Here is a 17307-nt window from a genome sequence, read left to right on the forward strand (position 1 = left end):
CGCCATGCCAGATTGGCTATTAGTGAAGTGTAAAAGTAAACCGGCAAAGATTTTGTTTAACATTGAGTCATGCAATAAAAACAATAACATCAACAGTGGTATTGCTGGAAACGAGATAGAGGGCCACCAGGGAGCACATGGTACTTTCTCAGTGAGAAGAAGGATGTCCTCCCTCTGAGCCATTGCAGCTTTTGGATCCCAATCGAGCTGGATGGTATTTCTTCCATTGTTTTTTAGTTCTAGGTTTTCATCCAGGGAGGAAGGCATCCTATTTCGTGGGGAGATGCTAGATGGACCATTTTGCAAGAGTGGTGGCAAAGTAGCTCGAGATGCCCTGGTTTTAGTGTGCACGAATGTCTTTCGTTTCTCATACTGGCATTATGTAATTACTTGGGAGCCTCTAAGTAAATTCTCAGATTATTGGTATTGGGAGGGAAGCACTAACAGGAGTTTCATGCACTCTCACGGAGAAGGAAGATGGAGGAAGGCAAGAAGGCAGAAGAAGAGCTGATGAAGCATTACCTTGTCAAGGTAAATCTTTTCTTGCATCACAGGGATACTGCTGAATGAAATGGAGAGAGCCTCAAGGCTATATCATGGCTTGCGAATGAAGATGAACCAATTCCACAAAACGTGTGAGGCCATGAAACAATGTCCAACTCGAGTGGAATGAATCACTGTTGATAGGGTCATAGATGAAAAGTTTGAAAGACATCTTCCTAACAGATTTACCATCAAAGCTACCAACTAATTGTGAGGTTGATTATTAAATTGAGATTGTTTCAAGTTCTAAGCCGGTTTTATATTGTTTGAACATCAAGGAGAAGCAATTCATAAAAGTTCTTGATAAAGTCATATTTAACTAAGTAAGTCATATTTTAGAGTGTTAGTCCTTTTTGTTATGAAAAAAGATGGTACTATGAATGATTATCATGGTCTCTACAAACTTACAATAAAAAACAATTATCAATTGCCTCATATTGATGACATATTTGATGAAATTTTAAAGGTTAAGTATTTTATACAACTTGATTTGCAACCAAGTATCATTAGATATGGGTGGCAGATCAAGATCTAAAGAAGACAACCTTTAGGACTTATTATGGATCCTATGAATTCATGATTATATATCATTATAGAAAAGATTTATTTGTTGTTCTATATATCAACAATGTTCTAATATTTAGTGAAATGTGTGTCATTCCTTATTTTGCATTCAAATTGGGTCTAAACTTAAGTTCCATGTTAAGTCAGTGGGGTATCTGCTTGTTTGCACTAAATCATTGGTATATTAAAATTGTGTTAAACTTTGTTTGACACTATTTTGTGTATTAGAGCTGGATATAAGGAGCTGATGTTTGTAAAGGTGAGACCTTTATTTTGGAGTGCAATAGACTAATTTTAAATTCATATGCATTACATAGCAGCATTTGATGCCATATTCAAACTCAAGCACTAAGATCAAGCATAAGCCAGGCTCAAGCTCTAGTTGTGATAGATTTATTGATAAGTTGGGGCTTAGGCAAAGGATTGCTGGGTGTGTTAGCTAAAAATAATTGCCATTATTATTAATAACAGTAATAACCAATCTAACAATTCTAGTATAGTATATAAATCTTGACAATATATTAGCCTTACAACTTTTTCTTACTAGTGGACACCTAAGAAATGCTTATAGAGGATTGCAAGCAATAATACAAGGATCTATAACTTTGCTAATTGTCCCCTAGAGCATGGCACCTCCTTATCTATTTTTGCTTTTTTCTTTTCTAGCTTCTAATGGTCAAGGCTATGGTTATGCAGTATAGCTATAACTAAGATTTCTGATTCTAAAAAATGTTATGCCTTATAAATCTAAATATAGTTTGTATTAATGATAAGCTTGATTATAAATAAAATTATGCTAAATTTTTATAAGCATTTAATGTAAATAGTATTTTAACAGAATTTATCAGTTATATCAGTTTTGAAAAAGCTATAAGAGGAAAAACAAAACTTAAACACATCTATAATTATTATATTTATAAAAACTAATCAGTATAATTATTATATTTAATGATATTTACTTTCAAGCAGTGCATTGTATCTTCCGAGATGTTCCACAAGCATCCACTCTCTCAATGAAACTATATACTATTCCTTGATGGTGGATGCACTTTCATAACTTTCAAAAGCATCTTTGATGATGGAGAGAAAACACTTATCTAAATTCCACACTAACAACTCCATAACTTCCCTTAGTAAAGGATCATCACTATCATCTATTCAAATTTAAACAAACATCACCCTCAACCTCCATCACTTAAACCCAAAATATTTAATGTTCCTTCTTAATTGTTATTGCAGTTAGGAACATAATATCCTAATCCCTCAAAAAATACTTTACAATTGAAAAGATATATTAAGTTGACCTTCTTACCACAATGTGATATGACTTTATCTAGCACTATATATCCTTTGAATATACTTATTGAACAAATCTATACCAAACATTATCTAAAAGTTTGGTATCTTTAACACTACCAAGTATAATCTTTCTTTCCACTTAGATATATCTTTATTTGTATATCATTTATAAATTTCTTAATTATTTGCCTATCTTTTGAAAATTAAAAGTGTATAAACAATATTTGCTCAACTTTTAATTCTAACAACTTAATTAAGTCTTTGGATATCATGCTATATGCAATTTTTATATCAATCATCACTTAGACTCAGTATCTAAAGACAAAGTCTATAAGATACATTAATGGATTAGTGATTGCATAAATCTTGAAGAGAATAATTCACTTTTTCTTCTTTATAGTCTCCATTAACCAATTTATGAACCCCTTTAACCTCACCAACACTATCTTCCTTTATGACATTAATGTGAAATTTTACCTTATGCTTGTTGAGACATTCTAAAAACCTATTTCTTGCCTTTCCATAGTGGAAGCAATAACCTACACTATTTATTTTGCTAGGAGTAAATTTTATAAATTGTTGTTACTTGAACCTATTAGAAGGAAGAAGAAAGGGCCTATGACTAAATGAAGTAGCTAATAGATACTAACCACCACTTTTATTAATCATTCTTTATGACACTTTGGAGCAAAACTTTCCTTCCACACCTTAGTGGTGGAAGGTAGGGATTAAACCTTGACCTAGTGGTGGTATTGGCAAATATTACCATGATCAAAGGATTTGGTGGGAATTAACAAAAGGATATTAGGGGATGGTGTTCCTTATATCTTAAGGCAATTTAAAGATGGTAAAGAGTGATTAATAACCATTTATAAATAAATGATATAATCTTAGAGAAATAAAATTATAGTATGAGTGGTTTTTGACTCTTAATAAGACAATAAGAATGAATATGGTTCTAATGCAAGAGGCTTTAGGTGTTGGAAGTGGGATTCAAATACATAAAGTATTTGGACCCAATATGAAGTCTTGAAGCCTTTAGGGTGTTAATAAGTACCCCAAGTTAGGATGAAGACCTATAGAAATTGTAAATGAAATTCCTTTAAGTTGTTGAAAGTGTAATTAAAAGATTAAAGTAGAATGAAAAATTTTGTTGTTTACATACTATACATGTGAAATCAAACTTTATAGTGTAATTGGTGATAACCATAAACTTGCTCATATACAATTGTAAAATAATCATCATATTTTGATATAAAAATATTATACAAAGATAAAGCTATAAGTTTAGGCTAATATATAGAGAATATAGGAAAGAAAAGGTAATAGGAAGGAAATTTTTTTCTATGTTCTGTTTAAGTAGTTGCAGAGGGTATTACAAATTATTAGTTTATTGCATCACTATAGTAGTCAAAAGAATGAAAGAATGCCAGAAATAACAAAAAATATAATTCTAGATATTATCAATAACATTTATTTCTCTAATAGAAAATTTTAAGCTTATTTTGAAAAGAATGTTTTAAGCTGGATTGTAAATATCTATAGTAGTATTTATAGATTTTTACCATAAAAATTCTAAATTATATAAAAATAAAACTAATCTTTTCAGGGAGTAAAAATCTTTTATATTTAATTTAGATATAGTCTTAAACCATAGAATTCAGAATATCCATTGGAGGCAATGGCTCTCTCTGTGTACATAGATAAAAATATGAGTGCTTAAATTCTTGAAGAGTATGATAACATATAGAGAAAACTAAAATGAAAAAAAATAAAGTGATTATAATTTATTTTATTTTATATAATGATAAAAAGAATGTGTACACAAACTTGTTACTATTTTGTTTTTTCTTAAGCACTCGGGTGGTAGTGAATATATCTAAAATATGCTTGGATATTCTAGGATATTCTATCATTTAAAGGTTATTATTTAATCTTGTATTAATAATTTATAAACTTTCCTAAACACTTCCTAGTATATTTTAATTTTACCATCTAATGGTTCATATGCAATATTAATCTTGTGTTTATAAATTATAAACATCCATTTGATCAAATTAATTAATAAATAGAAATAATGCTACTATTAAGTAAACCAAGTGTTGATGCATGCAATAAAAGAATGGGAGGGTGGAAATGAAATTTTCTTGATGATTGCATTCAAACCCTCAACCTTGGATATGTCTCCCTCTTTGGTATGTCCAATAGTAGATCCTATCAAGAATCAAGTAAGTTCCATAGAGAAAACCATCATAGTTACAAGTTAACGTAAAGCACCACGAGCAGAGGTTTTCAAGGTTGACTGCATTGTTTCCAATGTGAGACTGATCTCCATGAAATAAAGAACCTTACCGGTCATCCAAAACCTTCATGTTATCCCCACAGCAACCAAGTCAGGATAAATAGGTTGTGATCAAGAACGCCACTCCCTCGTCAAGGATTTCATCAATCATCGTTATGAAATTCGAGGTCTCCTTTGCAATGGCAAGATCACCTGAGGCCTTGGACAGTGTGGTCTCACTCTCAGCCTTGGAAGCTCTGAAGAGCTCACGACTCCCACAGCTCGTCCGGATGATCTGCATGTTCATACTCACCCTCTTGGCCGTGAAGAGCTCAGTTGTGCAAAGCTTCCTCACCTTCTTCCAGTAGGCGAGAAAGACATGCTCCTGTAATTCATGACAATAGAGACCACATAGGCAAATTCCATGCTTGAGAAACTCCTTAGCGATGGCTAAAGTGGAGACCATGAATAGAGCGATGGATCCCACACTACTACATCAGAGTGGGGGGTGGACAATCCCACCCCTGCTGTTGTCTAGCGCCTTTAGGTTTTTGGTTTGGTTATTATTCAATTAGATTAATCTTGTATTTATAATTTATAAATATGTTTATAATTTATAAACTTTATTAAACCCTTTTTAGTATATTCTTTTTTATTTTATCATCATGGTTGATATGAAATAAGATTAATTTTGTGTTTATAAATTTTCTTATAATTATAAACCATTTGATATAAGTAAGAATAACACAGCAAACCAAGTGTTGCCACATGCAACACATAACAATTTTTTAAGTTATTGCTTTTAAGTTGGTTTATACAATTTAATTTTCTGTCATTAAGCTTGTTATTATTTTTCATTGATAAGTGTTATTAGTAGTCATTATTTGTGACTATCAACTTAAAAAATATTAAACTTTAACTTTAAATCTCATTTATAATAGTTATAAGCCAAAAAAATTATCATTATTATGTTTAGTTGACTAAATGTCTGTGATCGTCTCCTGCTTCTCATCTGGCTGGAACTTCACTTAGTAGTGCCAAGCATAAGTGACGGAGGGGTCCAAATTTCTACGAGAGCTACTGATGTGTGATGTGTGGGATGGGAGCAACAATGGATGGGCAAAAGATGATATGTTTGATATATCACATTGAATATACAACCAAAGGTTAAGGGTTGTGACGCCTACTTGTTGGAAGGTGGCAAGACATGTCATCTGGATCTCATGATGAGAAGAGCATATCACCTTGACATCGGATGCCCAGGAGATGGAAGTTGGCCGTTGCTTGCTTGAATGTCTAAACCTTCTTTCAATTTTACATGTACAGGCATTGACCCCAAGGACAACGAGAACTAGTATCTACCAGCACCTAAATGACATTTTATAGCCGAACGGTGTCTAAAGAAATATTCGAAGCTATGAGATGTTGTCTAAGGAAAAAAGAATCACAAATATGTATATACATTACCAATTGCGGTCATGAGGTTCTGGATAATCCAAACCAAGCTTCTCAAAAATCTCCCGCTCTGTCTCACAAGGAATGGATTCCGTACTTGCTTTAGACTGCAAAGACATAAGGTTAGAGCAAGATAAAAGAGAAAGAACAACCATACATCTTTCTTCTTGCTTTCGCGTATGAAGAGTCCTTGATCGCTCAGCTTGTATCCAAACTTTACCCGAGCCAAAAATCGAATCCTGCTCGACAGTGTTTCAGTTAACAAAGCATGGAAATGGTATCAAACGATGGAACTTACTTTCTGTTGAGAACATCGTTCCCAGTAAAGGCGAGTAGTGCAAAAGCGTACACATGCCTTGGATAAACCTGAACGAGCACGACATAGCATCGGAGAAACAAAGCGAAAGCTTACTTTTATGTCTATTCTTCGATAAGCTTTGCATTGAAAGTGAAAAATCCCCATAAACATATCGGGTTGAGTACCTCCCTGTTCGAATCACATGAAGCACACTAAAGAAAAGAAAAAGCTGAGTTTACCTTTCGAGCATTTGCATCGACGCGAAGACCATCTACGATAAACTCGATTCTGCGCAGTTCTTGGACGAGTCTCGCCAGAAGATCCTGATGGCTGCATAGCAAATGTGAGTGAGAGGAGTGTGTAAAACATGGCAAACTCGTAAACCTGGAACCATCGGGATGAGTGATTAGAATATCAACGTCGCCACAAGTAGGCTTGCCTCTTCGATAAGAACCTGCTGCATTTACCCAAGCCTACAAGAATGACGCACTGGTAAGCAAGAGGAGAAATGTGTAAAAGCTTACCCCTGGAGCAAGAGTTTCAACAACACCTCGCACGAACTTCTCGGTGTCCACCACTTCGTCTCGAGGGATTCGCAAATTAATATCGTCATAATACTTGACGCCCATGCGCTGCATAGAAGTCAGGGACGAGTAATTCTCCAGGTCTTTGACAGTGCGAAATCCTTTCTTATACAGCTCTCGTGCCTGAATTGCTCCGATACCCCACACTGAGCCAAGAACTTGTATTTCGCCAACCTGAACATCATCATCATCCAGCTTCACCACAAGTAAGAAATGTCGGAAGAAAAACCTGCGCTTTCAGATTGTCAAGCTTTTGAAGTTGTCCAGTTCCCAGAATCTCCTTCACCATTTTTACAAGGGATTTTCCCACCCCATACATTTCTCTAATCTGCTCGACACTCGTCACTTTGTATGGCAAACTTCGCAGCTTATTCACAGTCTACAAAGCCAAGATTTAGTACAACTAGAAAAGCAAGAGTATCCATTACCTTTCTGTATATCAGGGATCTCCACTGGTCTCCCAAAACGTCCTCGTAGAGGTGCCACATCTCAGCCAGCGGATTCGTCAAATGCTCGTTGAGATTTGGATTCTCTTGCTTGCCGTAGAAGGTCTGCTTCCGCCTTAACTTCTCCTTGAAGTTCATGTTTTCATCCTCGTCCGAGCTCGCATCCTCCTCTTCGACAGGCTCCTCTTGATCGTCCGCAGCAACGGAAGTTCCAGCGGTTATAGTTGCGTTTTCTTCTGTCCTGACGAGAAAGCTTGTGCCATCTTGTGTCCTGTCCAGAAACGAAGAGCTTTCTCTCGAAGTTGATGTGATCTCCGAGATGGTCTTATGCTCCTCTCCAGGATTTGTGACATCCGGAGTTTGGAGCTGGCAAGTCCTCGCTAGATCTTGCTGTTCTAAAGCGGCCGTAGCAACAATGGTTGTCTCAGGCTCGCGTAGAACAACAGACGATTGATAGCTTTCGGTGGAGACGAGAATTCCTTCTGTCAAACATGTTTGAAGCCAATCATATGGAAGAAACAACTGAAAAATAAGAAAACAAAGGAGAGTCTTGAGAATGAATGAAGAAAGAAGAACAAAGTGTTCTTACCTTGGCGAGATTTTCAGCGTCTGGAAGCCCATCCAGAGCTTTCCTATCGACAGCCAGGACATAATTCAAGTCTCGTGACACTCGCTTCTTGTTTGGATCGGCAATCGTCCCCCCCAGGCTCTCAAATCTCTTCTTCCAAATCTACCAGCACCCCGCGGGGTTTATCTCAGCGCACAGCGATCCTACATACCTGCAGCCTCGTGCCATTCACTCCGCGCTCCACAAACAGGGCACAAATTCCCCAGAAAATCCCTTCCTTCTTCTCTTCCCCCTTGGGCCGGCGCTTGGAATTCCCATTCGCATCGCATTCTTTGATAGAATTCGCGCGCTTCCTTGTCGGATTTCTCCTCTCCTCGCTCATCCTAGCTCTAGAACCCTAGGGCTTTGCAGTGACAGCTTGAAGGCGAAGATAGATTCCATTTCGTAAGATTTTCACCGCGAAAATCGTGACCGTCAGATCTACTTTAAATTACAACCGTTGGAATTTGTATATCCACGAAAATCATGACCGTTGGATTCTAGAATCGTTGGATCAAAACTTGTTCTAATACAAATAACTGGTGCTTGACAAGTTCTTCAAGTTTTCGAGCTCTTTGCCTTGCGCAATGCCTGGATCAATATGACAAACCTGAAGCAGCAAGAAAAATCATTCCAGCGAAACACATACGCACACAAAAACACCGAAGAGAACAGTATGTACCTGATAAGCTGCTCTCTTGAGCGTATGAACTCCACGTTTTATAAGCTTTTGCCATCCAGTTTTCGCTCGTAAAGCTTTCACGAGTTCTTCTGTCCGCTGCCAAAGGACGTATCATCAACGAAACAGCAAAGCATAGCAAAGTTACCTGTGATGGATCAAGAACTAAAAGGAACGCTTCTTCCGGCCCGCCTAGCTTCCTTCTTCTTTGAATCCCCACAATTGTCCTAGAATGCCCCTGATGCTGAAAGTAAAGAGGCCTGCCAGAGAAAAGTTTAAATGAGCACAGAGAAAACTCTCATCAAAGAACACGCAAAGAAATACTCACGGTCGTCTGGAGATGATAACCAGCGGCTGGCGATTCTCTACATGGTCCCTGTCCTCCTCGGTGTAATAGTTCCACACCCAGTCCACAAGCCGCTGGTGATTATAATCCTCGAAGTCACCACCACAAGCCTTCGGCGATGGCTTTTCAATCCTCTCAAACTCATGCGACCGTCCTGGCTGATTTTTAAAGCACACGAAGCAGAGATCACAATCCTGTTGCTTGCTGCTCGAGAACCTCGGACCACGAATCGGATACATCCCGCAAGAATCACAGTGAGCGTTCCAGTGCTGAACTATACCTCTCTCGGAGTCGTTTTGCTGCCTTGCCCCGGGTCTCTTCGCAACCCTCTTCGATGGAACTTTACCACCGGTCGTTCTCGTCAGTGCCTTGAAGTCGACGATTCTAGCACGAACTCCAAACAGTCTCAGCAGCGCAGCGCACTCTGTCGTTCCAATCCATTTCTGCGAACCGTATATGGCACCGTTGAAGTGCTCGGCTCCATCCGAGTCGAATCCTTTCGACCAGGCGATCTCGAGCCACTGCTGCAGAGCTGCTATCGTCGGCACAAACCCGGCTCCTCCAAACAAAGCTTTCCTGTAGGCTTCATCTCTCGCGAGGAGATGAGAGCTAAGCATCTGTATGTTCCGCCACCCGCAGCCCCATCCCAGATCATGGCTAGTGCTCTGATAATGATCGATGAAACTCGTAAGTGCGTAGGCCGAGGGCCTTTGCTGCTCGGCCACCACGCACTTGCGGAGAAGATCGACGAAGCCTTCTTCAACCGGAACAAAACTATCTCTTTCCTGCGAAGCTATGACTGCCGGAACCTCCCACGGACAACCATCTCGAGAGCTGGATGGACGAGCAGCAACGAACTGTTCCTGCTGTTGCTGCTGCTGCTGGCTACTGCTACCGGTATCTAGAGGATTTCCGACGAGCTGCCAGAGTCGAAAGTTTCAATCAAAACTGGCCAGAAAACTGGAAAAACAATTCGACTCACGAACAGTGCTCTTCTCACTCTTGGCACTCTCTCTTTCCGAGCAAAGTTACCTCAAAGTGTACCGACTGACGAGCATTCAAGGAAAACAATGAGCTCTCCCATTCTACCACACTATTAAACAAGCGGTCCTAAAACACTGGAAACGTTAGCGAGAGAAAAGAAAAAAAAAATGTAGAGGAGAACACAAAGAAAAACAAAAAAATGCGGGAGACAAGGACGCACTCACTTGCGCTCGGGCAAACTCCTCGTCCCTCTCGATCTGCTCCTGATCCAGGTGCTCATTAACATGCCTGATACCCCAAAAATCGAATGAACGCCTACAACCGAAGCTAACTCGCGAGATCTTGGGATCTACTAGATCCCAAAAGCCCTGCGCTTACCGATCGAGATCGCCATCGTCCACCGCGCACCCGCAAACGGGGCAGTCCATCGCTTCCCGCCCGCCGAGAGCCCTAAACCCATTTCAAACCAGATGGCGATTCATAGTTCCTACCGTACAAAATGTAACGTTTGCCGTACATAAGTTTTCAAAGATAAGAATATCCCACGAATAATCATGTCGTACAACCCATCTCCTACGAACAATCATGCCGTACTACCGCCCAACAGATGGAGAGCGCATCAAGCGCGGGCTCTCGGGCGGCAAGCTTCCCTCCCTGCTGTTCCTCACCGCGTTCCTGGCCATCCTCGGCGTCCCCGGCGTCGTGCTCGCGCCATAGCTCGCCCGCAGCTTGGCATCCACCGACGCGCACGTCCTCGCGATGGTTTTGTTGACAAGCCGCTGCGCCGCGTCGGAGAAGTAGCCCCTGCCCGGGCTCCCCATGGCCGCCCCTCGAGCTGGCGATGGAGTGCTGTAAGGAGCGTGCCGGATCTTCGTCCTCTCGCGGATGTTCCTCGACGCCTCCCTCGAGAGGCTGTGAGCTCGAGTGTCCCGGACTGGCGGCGCTGGGATCTTGAAGTGAGGACCATCGCCGCTGCCACCAATCCCGACCGGAGTATCCTCCATCTCCAGCCTCAGTGGAGTCCCCTCGATCTCTCCCCAAGTCACGAACGGCGAGGAGTCCACTCCTGGAGCTGGCGATGGCGTCGAGACGTAGCTGTATCCCGCCGTCCCGGCCTTGGGCGGAGGCTTGGCGTTGTCTCCGAGCTGTGGGGTCTTGCGGAGCTCCTCGAGATCATACCTCCTCCGCGTGGCCGAGTCGAGCGGCGTGGAAGATCCGTGGTGAGCAGGAGTGTAGAGCATCGAGAAGGACTCCTCCTCCGGGAGTTTCGCGTCGAAGATCTTCTCGTGGAAGCGAGTACTACGCAGGTTGACGGACTTTGGCGGACCGTGGAGGCGTTCTTCCTTCTCGGCCTCGGTGAGCGGAGCGTCGTCCCTTTGAGTCGAATCATACATTAGTAAGTTCTTGGGCGTGTAGCTCCAGGTATCCAGAGTGCTGATCGGCTGGTTGGAAGTTCCATAGCCATCGGTCTGTCGATCCTTGTCGGTCAGCTGGAGCGGCTGCGACGACGACGAGATCGCCAAGAACTTAAACTTCTCCTCCCGCCTCCTGTTCACCTTCTCGATGATCTTGGAGAAGCTCTCGTTGTCCTCGCTCGTGTACCGCCGCATGAACTCGTCCAGAGACACCGAGGTGTTGATCACCGTCCCCTGCTCGTCCACCAAGCTCGAAGACGAAGATGGAGCTCCAGCAGTCGTGGATGGAGTAGCAAACCCTGGCGTTGGCATCACCGACCCTGGAGTAGCGAAAGTTCCTGTGTGGAACAAGGGCGTTCCATCCTTGCCGGACGGCCCAATCCCCCGTAGCCTCTGGATGATATTGAGCTGGGCCTCGCGCATCAGCACCGGATCCCCGCTCCTCACCGCCTCGAGCCACTCGAGCTTGTTCTGGAGCTTGGGGATGTCCGGGAAGAAATCCCGCTCCACGATCCTCTCGATCGCGGCGACGTATGTGTCCTCGTCCAGCACTGCGTGAGAACTCTTCCTGGGCTTCCCTGGCGGCGGCGGCCCCATGATCGCCCTACCGGATGTCGTCGCCACGACTCCATCCAAGCTCTGGACGCTCGGCGATGGAGAGGGGGGCACGATGAGCCGCGGCGAGTGCCCTGGAGACGCTAGCATTCTTCCTATCGATCGACCCTAGTTACCTGTTGTAGGCAAGAACCCTAAAATCAGAAACCCCAAACTTTAGGGCTCTAGATATTTAAGTGGACAAAAGGCATCGCGCCTTTACCTCTTGGAATTTAAGGAATCATTGTACCCTAATTTAACATTAAACAAAAAGTGTAAGCTGTAGTACGGCGTGATTATTCGTAGTATATCCGTTGCTTTTTTGTTGTACGGTCTTGTGTTCGTAAGAAACAAATTTCTTCGCTAAAAGCTCTAGAAATCACATGTTGCCGCAAGATGGAGCTCTTGAGTGAAGCTACATACAACTAAAAGCGTGACGACCCTCGATCGATCAACGAGTCTCTCGCACGCCAATGACAACATCATCTCTCCAAGATTGGAATGGACATCCCAACGCACGACCCGCTCGTCTCGTCCACGCCACACCACCAGCGATGGCGGCTTCCAGTCTCAGGCGGAGGGTCTATAAAGCTCCCGGCTCTAAACCAGCGAAGAAATCCAGATCCAGCTCCAGAGAGATCTCATGGCGGCTCCGGCAACCAGTGGAAGTTCCAGCCTCCTCATCGCTCCTCCTAAAGCGGAAGATCGCCAAGAACACGTAGACGAAGATGTCAAGGAGTTTGACGACTTGATCTCTAGATCTCTCGCTAGCGCGCTCCGCGGATCGGCCGACCTCGCCAACATGCTTCCAACAGGCACGCTGCTTCTCTTCCAGACCTTGGATCCGATCCTCCGGCGAGCTGGGAGCTGCCAGGACAAGACTTTGAGTGCCGCCTTCCTCATCGTTTGCAGCGTTGTGTGCTTCGTCCTCTCATTCACGGATAGCTTCGAGGCGCCCAATGGGAAAGTCTACTATGGATTCGCGACCTTCCGCGGGATGTGGACTCCGCAGATCGAGCAGCCGTGCCCTGGCGTGGATCTCTCCAAGTTTAGGATCACTGCTGGTGATTTCGTCCATGCCTTTCTCACGGTTTATGTGTTCCTCACGACCAGTGCCTTCTCCACCGATGTTGCGAGTTGCTTCTTCAAGGTTCCGGACGAGGTTGTGAGAGCCGCGCCTTCCATCACGGCCTTCCTCGTGAGTAGTGTGTTCTTGTTATTCCCAACAACGAGACATGGAATTGGATTTCCTGTGAAGCCTCCAAAGACTACCGCATCCTCCAAAGCATGACCTTTAGCTGCATTGGAAAGTTCACTCTTATCTAAGATATTTGTTTCTTGAGAGTCAATCCCATGATTATATTGATTCAGATATCAAAATAAAATATTCTTGTATTAGATAATTGTTTTATTTACTATGATTCTTCTGTTTTTTCTAAACTTTTTCTAATCTAGACTGCATAGACCTCCAAAGCATGATCGTCACTTAGATTAAAAGTCCACGAGCGATTATTTGTTTCTATATTTTGATTGTGAAAGAGTTCAAATTGATTTGAAGGTGAAATAGTATGAATTTGTTTGATATCCACCTTTAATATGGTTTAAACCTTTTGCATGATCTTAGTTAATGACTAATCAAATCTCGAGGTTTGTGTTCGAATATCAGGGCTGCCAGTTTCACGAGAGGAACTTCCCCAAAAGCCAAGAAAAAAGAGCTTCTTTCCTTCTGATTACAGGCAAAGTCCAGCCTATAACGCACGACTCCGGAGCTCGATACGCAACGCAAAAACTGTGGAGAAAACGTGCAGGCAAATTCTTTCCTTGCTTTTGGGCTTTTTGGCTTCCTCTCTTCAAGTTTACTCAAGGGACTCTCGTTTTGCTCCTATCGATCTTGTCACTTCCTGGGCAGAGATTACAAATACCAGGAACATGTGATCTCTTTTTGGGAGTAATCTCGTTATCTACAAAAAATTTCTCATCTCGATCAGGTGAGCACGCTATTCGATCATTCGATGGTCTTTTCGTGAGTTTCTCGGGATCAAATTTCTCTTCTTCTGTTCTTTCAATGGTCTCGTTTCTTGATTCCATCATTAGCTAGCGGGCTCCTCAAAGATCAAAGTGTGTTCCAATTGGGTCTTTCGGGACAACGCCATTCTTTAGGAGAATCAAACATCCAAGATCATCCATGGACAATGCCGGGGTGACGCAGAGGCTCCTCCCAACCAGCGGAGCCCCGACTTCCTCGTCGTCTCCACCGGACGATCACGATCACGCCATCGACGACGAGAAGCTCAGCGACGACATCAAGGAATTCCAGAACTTGATCTCGAGAACGCTCACCACCGCCCTCCACGGCTCCGCAAATCTGGCAAACATGCTCCCAACAGGCACCGTCCTCTTCTTCCAGATGCTCGACCCAATCCTCTTCCGCGCCGGATCCTGCGAGAACAAGCTCCTGAGCGCGATCTTCCTCCTCGTCTGCGCGATCCTCTGCTTCACGCTCTCCTTCACGGACAGTTTCCAGGCCCCGAATGGGAAGGTCTACTACGGCCTCGCAACATTCCGAGGCCTGTGGACTCCCCAGATCCAATGCACCATCAATCTCTCCCAGTACCGGATCAGGTTCTCGGACTTCGTCCACGCATTGCTCGCGGTGTTTGCGTTCATGACCACCACCACCTTTTCCACCGACGTTGTCAGCTGCTTTGTCAAGGTGCCCGACTCGTTCGTCGGATCGGCCCCGGCGCTCTCGGGCTTCCTCGTCAGTGCCGTGTTCTTGTACTTCCCCACGAACAGACACGGGGTGGGATTTCCACTCACACCGCCGGAAACTTCTCCTCCTCCTCCTCCTTCAACGGAGACCGGTTCTTCTACCGCAAATAAAACTGTTTGAAACAGTGCAAGCTTGGAAATCTGGACAGAATTCTTAGAATTTCCATCAAAGTTCCTGGTATTTGGGATTTTCTTGTGTGATACCGATCTATTTCTCCTTTTTCTTTTGTGTTGTGTAGTCTCATGGAATGAAGGTGAGCGTCCTATATATTGTTTCGGCAAATCTCAGTGTCGGTTTGGAATGATCCGCACGAAAAGGTCCAGTGTATAGTCATAGAAACTCCATGCGACACTGTGGAAAAGCCGTAACATTTCTGAAGTTTTTGCCAGGGATCTCCAGTAGATCTTGTCCACATGGCTACTGCTGGATTTACTGGAATTCGTGCTCTATGGGAAAGGAGGAGATTGGATGGCGCCTCACACCATACCTGGAGATGCCTGACGGAAACCTTGGGGAAGCTCTAAATGTACAGCCCTTTGTTATCAGCTGAATCCATCATTGACCTTCTTTAGCCCGATTGTCCCACAAATCTTTCAGTGTATTTTCATGGATCTCTTGCTCGATTGTCCTTCATATATCACATGTTATTGGATAGCTAGTTGAATTATACTGCCAGAAGCAGGTCAAATGCTGCAGAAAGGTGACAATTGATGTTAACAATTAGGTAAGAGAAGGTTAAGGATGGATTATGTACGTGAGGTTTCAGCTGGTAGTGGAGACGGACATTGACAAGAACTTTCAGAGCTTCATCCTGGACATCTAGCCGCAGGAGCAGCATTCTCAGTTGTAGAAGCAGGGCTGACGGTTTTTTGCCGGTAACAGTCTCATTGGTGTTGTGATCTGGATTACATCAAAGGTAAAGTCGTTCAAAGCTTTAGGAGAACACATGTTGCTCATATCTTGTCTAGACTGAAAGTCGCTTCCAAAATCTTGTAACTCAACTTGGGTCCAAACAAAGAAAAGGATGGGATTTGGAACGAAGGATTCTCGCTGTTTAAAATGGCCAAAACTATAGCGTGACCTTTCCCCATGTTGATCAAATAGTGAAGAACTCCAAGAATCTATCTATATGTTGTTTTTTGAGAGTCTCGTGGTGCCCACCTTGAAGCGTGAGACTGATGGATGCAAAAATGCAATTTGGATTATCCATGCCGTGTCTTATTCGTCTCCTTTCCTAGCAACAGTAAATATCAAGAGAGTTTGCGATGACAGAACTTTCTCAACTATGTCATAGTTTCAGGCTTGGGAAAACTCAGAGTTCCTGGCAAGATGAGATGAACGCTTTTGCTTGTTTAAATGAGAATTTGTTCCATGTAAACTCCTTCCACTCAGCCTACTCGGGATCCAGCTCCAGCAGCTCAGATCAAACAGCTCCATAATCGGCATCGCTTCGGCATCACCCACATGAATATCCTGAACATCATCGGCCGCCTCCCCAGCTCTAGCAGCACGATCCAAAGCTATAAACGTCTGACTCCCGTGTTAGTGGCCCGAGACGGTTTCTTCCGGTGAGACGGAGCCAATTAATAATAATTTTCAATTCTACTATAATAGACGACATCGATCTGCCACTGCTCCTGAAAGAGAGCAGTTTTTGCGTTTTCAACTATTCTTGATTGAATTTTACACAAGTAAAACTGAAAAGGAAAGGGTGGAGACCATCCTGCATTATTTGGATAATATAGCTCCTAACATTTTCAAGAAAACCAAAAATTAAAAGAGAAAATTGTAGTACATTTATCTTATCTTCAGATTGGATTTTGGGAGGACAGAACTTTCTTAAATATGTCATAGTTTCAGGGTTTGGGAAAACTCAAAATTCCTAACAAGATGAGATGAACGCTTTTGCTTGTTTAAAATGAGAATTTCAACATAAGTCCATGTTGATGACCCCGCAGCAGCTTATCCCAGACTTGATATGGACTTCTTATGGATTTATGAAGACCTTATGTAGCCCACAGAAATCTTATGAAGATCTTTTTGAATTCATGTACTTGAGAAAATGATCATCCCTGCTAGTCACCAAGTTGATAACTATGCAGGAGCCTAACCCAGACTTGATACCAACAGAAGACAGGTAGCCACTAGAAGATTCCGGCAGCTCAAAGTTGATGACATGCACGACCTGGAGGATATCTACGTTGATCACCAGCACCTTGAACTGTCCATCTAGAAAATCGCAATTGATGTTCCCAACGACTCCGTGATCCATGCTGTTGTGGGTGGCACAGACGCTGCGCTCCCTTTGACGAAGCTCCCTGAATAATTCATCTACAGTTCTTGAGCTGTTGCATGCCACAGCAATCTGTCCTACGGAGCCTCTCCCATAGACTGCACAACACTTCAGCTTTGTCCTTGTCCTCAACTGTAAGGTAGAAT

At 42.8% G+C, this 17307-nt stretch overlaps 5 protein-coding genes across 6 annotated transcripts; 2 read left to right on the forward strand and 3 right to left on the reverse strand.

Moving 5' to 3' along the window:
• Positions 1 to 5815: 5815 nt before the first annotated feature.
• On the reverse strand, positions 5816 to 8464 carry LOC9636213 (DNA polymerase lambda). Its single transcript, XM_002982352.2, has 11 exons — positions 8250 to 8464; positions 8060 to 8200; positions 7453 to 7992; positions 7254 to 7403; positions 6965 to 7198; positions 6825 to 6913; positions 6680 to 6770; positions 6555 to 6629; positions 6441 to 6508; positions 6300 to 6381; positions 5816 to 6249 (listed from the first exon to the last, which is right to left on the reverse strand). The coding sequence occupies exons 1-11, from the start codon at positions 8418 to 8420 to the stop codon at positions 6151 to 6153; spliced, it is 1740 nt and encodes a 579-aa protein (XP_002982398.2). The 5' UTR covers positions 8421 to 8464; the 3' UTR covers positions 5816 to 6150.
• Positions 8465 to 8551: 87 nt separating this feature from the next.
• Positions 8552 to 10524, reverse strand: LOC9660893 (zinc finger with UFM1-specific peptidase domain protein). 2 transcript variants are annotated; one of them, XM_024687427.1, is made up of 7 exons: positions 10465 to 10524; positions 10311 to 10374; positions 10135 to 10212; positions 9085 to 10022; positions 8905 to 9016; positions 8760 to 8855; positions 8552 to 8687 (listed from the first exon to the last, which is right to left on the reverse strand). In XM_024687427.1, the coding sequence occupies exons 1-7, from the start codon at positions 10512 to 10514 to the stop codon at positions 8604 to 8606; spliced, it is 1422 nt and encodes a 473-aa protein (XP_024543195.1). In that variant the 5' UTR covers positions 10515 to 10524; the 3' UTR covers positions 8552 to 8603. The 2 variants fall into 2 exon arrangements, with proteins under 2 accessions (XP_024543195.1, XP_024543196.1); XM_024687428.1 differs by lacking the exon at positions 10135 to 10212.
• A 59-nt stretch (positions 10525 to 10583) lies between these two features.
• Positions 10584 to 12262, reverse strand: LOC9660894 (splicing factor ESS-2 homolog). Its single transcript, XM_002982354.2, has one exon. The coding sequence runs from the start codon at positions 12204 to 12206 to the stop codon at positions 10680 to 10682; it is 1527 nt and encodes a 508-aa protein (XP_002982400.1). The 5' UTR covers positions 12207 to 12262; the 3' UTR covers positions 10584 to 10679.
• Positions 12263 to 12738: 476 nt separating this feature from the next.
• Positions 12739 to 13386, forward strand: LOC9660895 (protein DMP4). Its single transcript, XM_002982239.2, has one exon. The coding sequence runs from the start codon at positions 12739 to 12741 to the stop codon at positions 13384 to 13386; it is 648 nt and encodes a 215-aa protein (XP_002982285.2).
• Positions 13387 to 13771: 385 nt separating this feature from the next.
• Positions 13772 to 15068, forward strand: LOC9636214 (protein DMP6). Its single transcript, XM_002982240.2, has 2 exons — positions 13772 to 14083; positions 14190 to 15068. Exon 2 carries the CDS (start codon positions 14281 to 14283, stop codon positions 14986 to 14988), a length of 708 nt encoding a protein of 235 aa, XP_002982286.2. The 5' UTR covers positions 13772 to 14083; positions 14190 to 14280; the 3' UTR covers positions 14989 to 15068.
• Positions 15069 to 17307: the final 2239 nt, after the last annotated feature.

The sequence above is a fragment of the Selaginella moellendorffii genome, unplaced genomic scaffold (assembly GCF_000143415.4).
Source record: "Selaginella moellendorffii unplaced genomic scaffold, v1.0 SELMOscaffold_53, whole genome shotgun sequence".
Classification (NCBI taxonomy): Eukaryota; Viridiplantae; Streptophyta; class Lycopodiopsida; order Selaginellales; family Selaginellaceae; genus Selaginella; species Selaginella moellendorffii.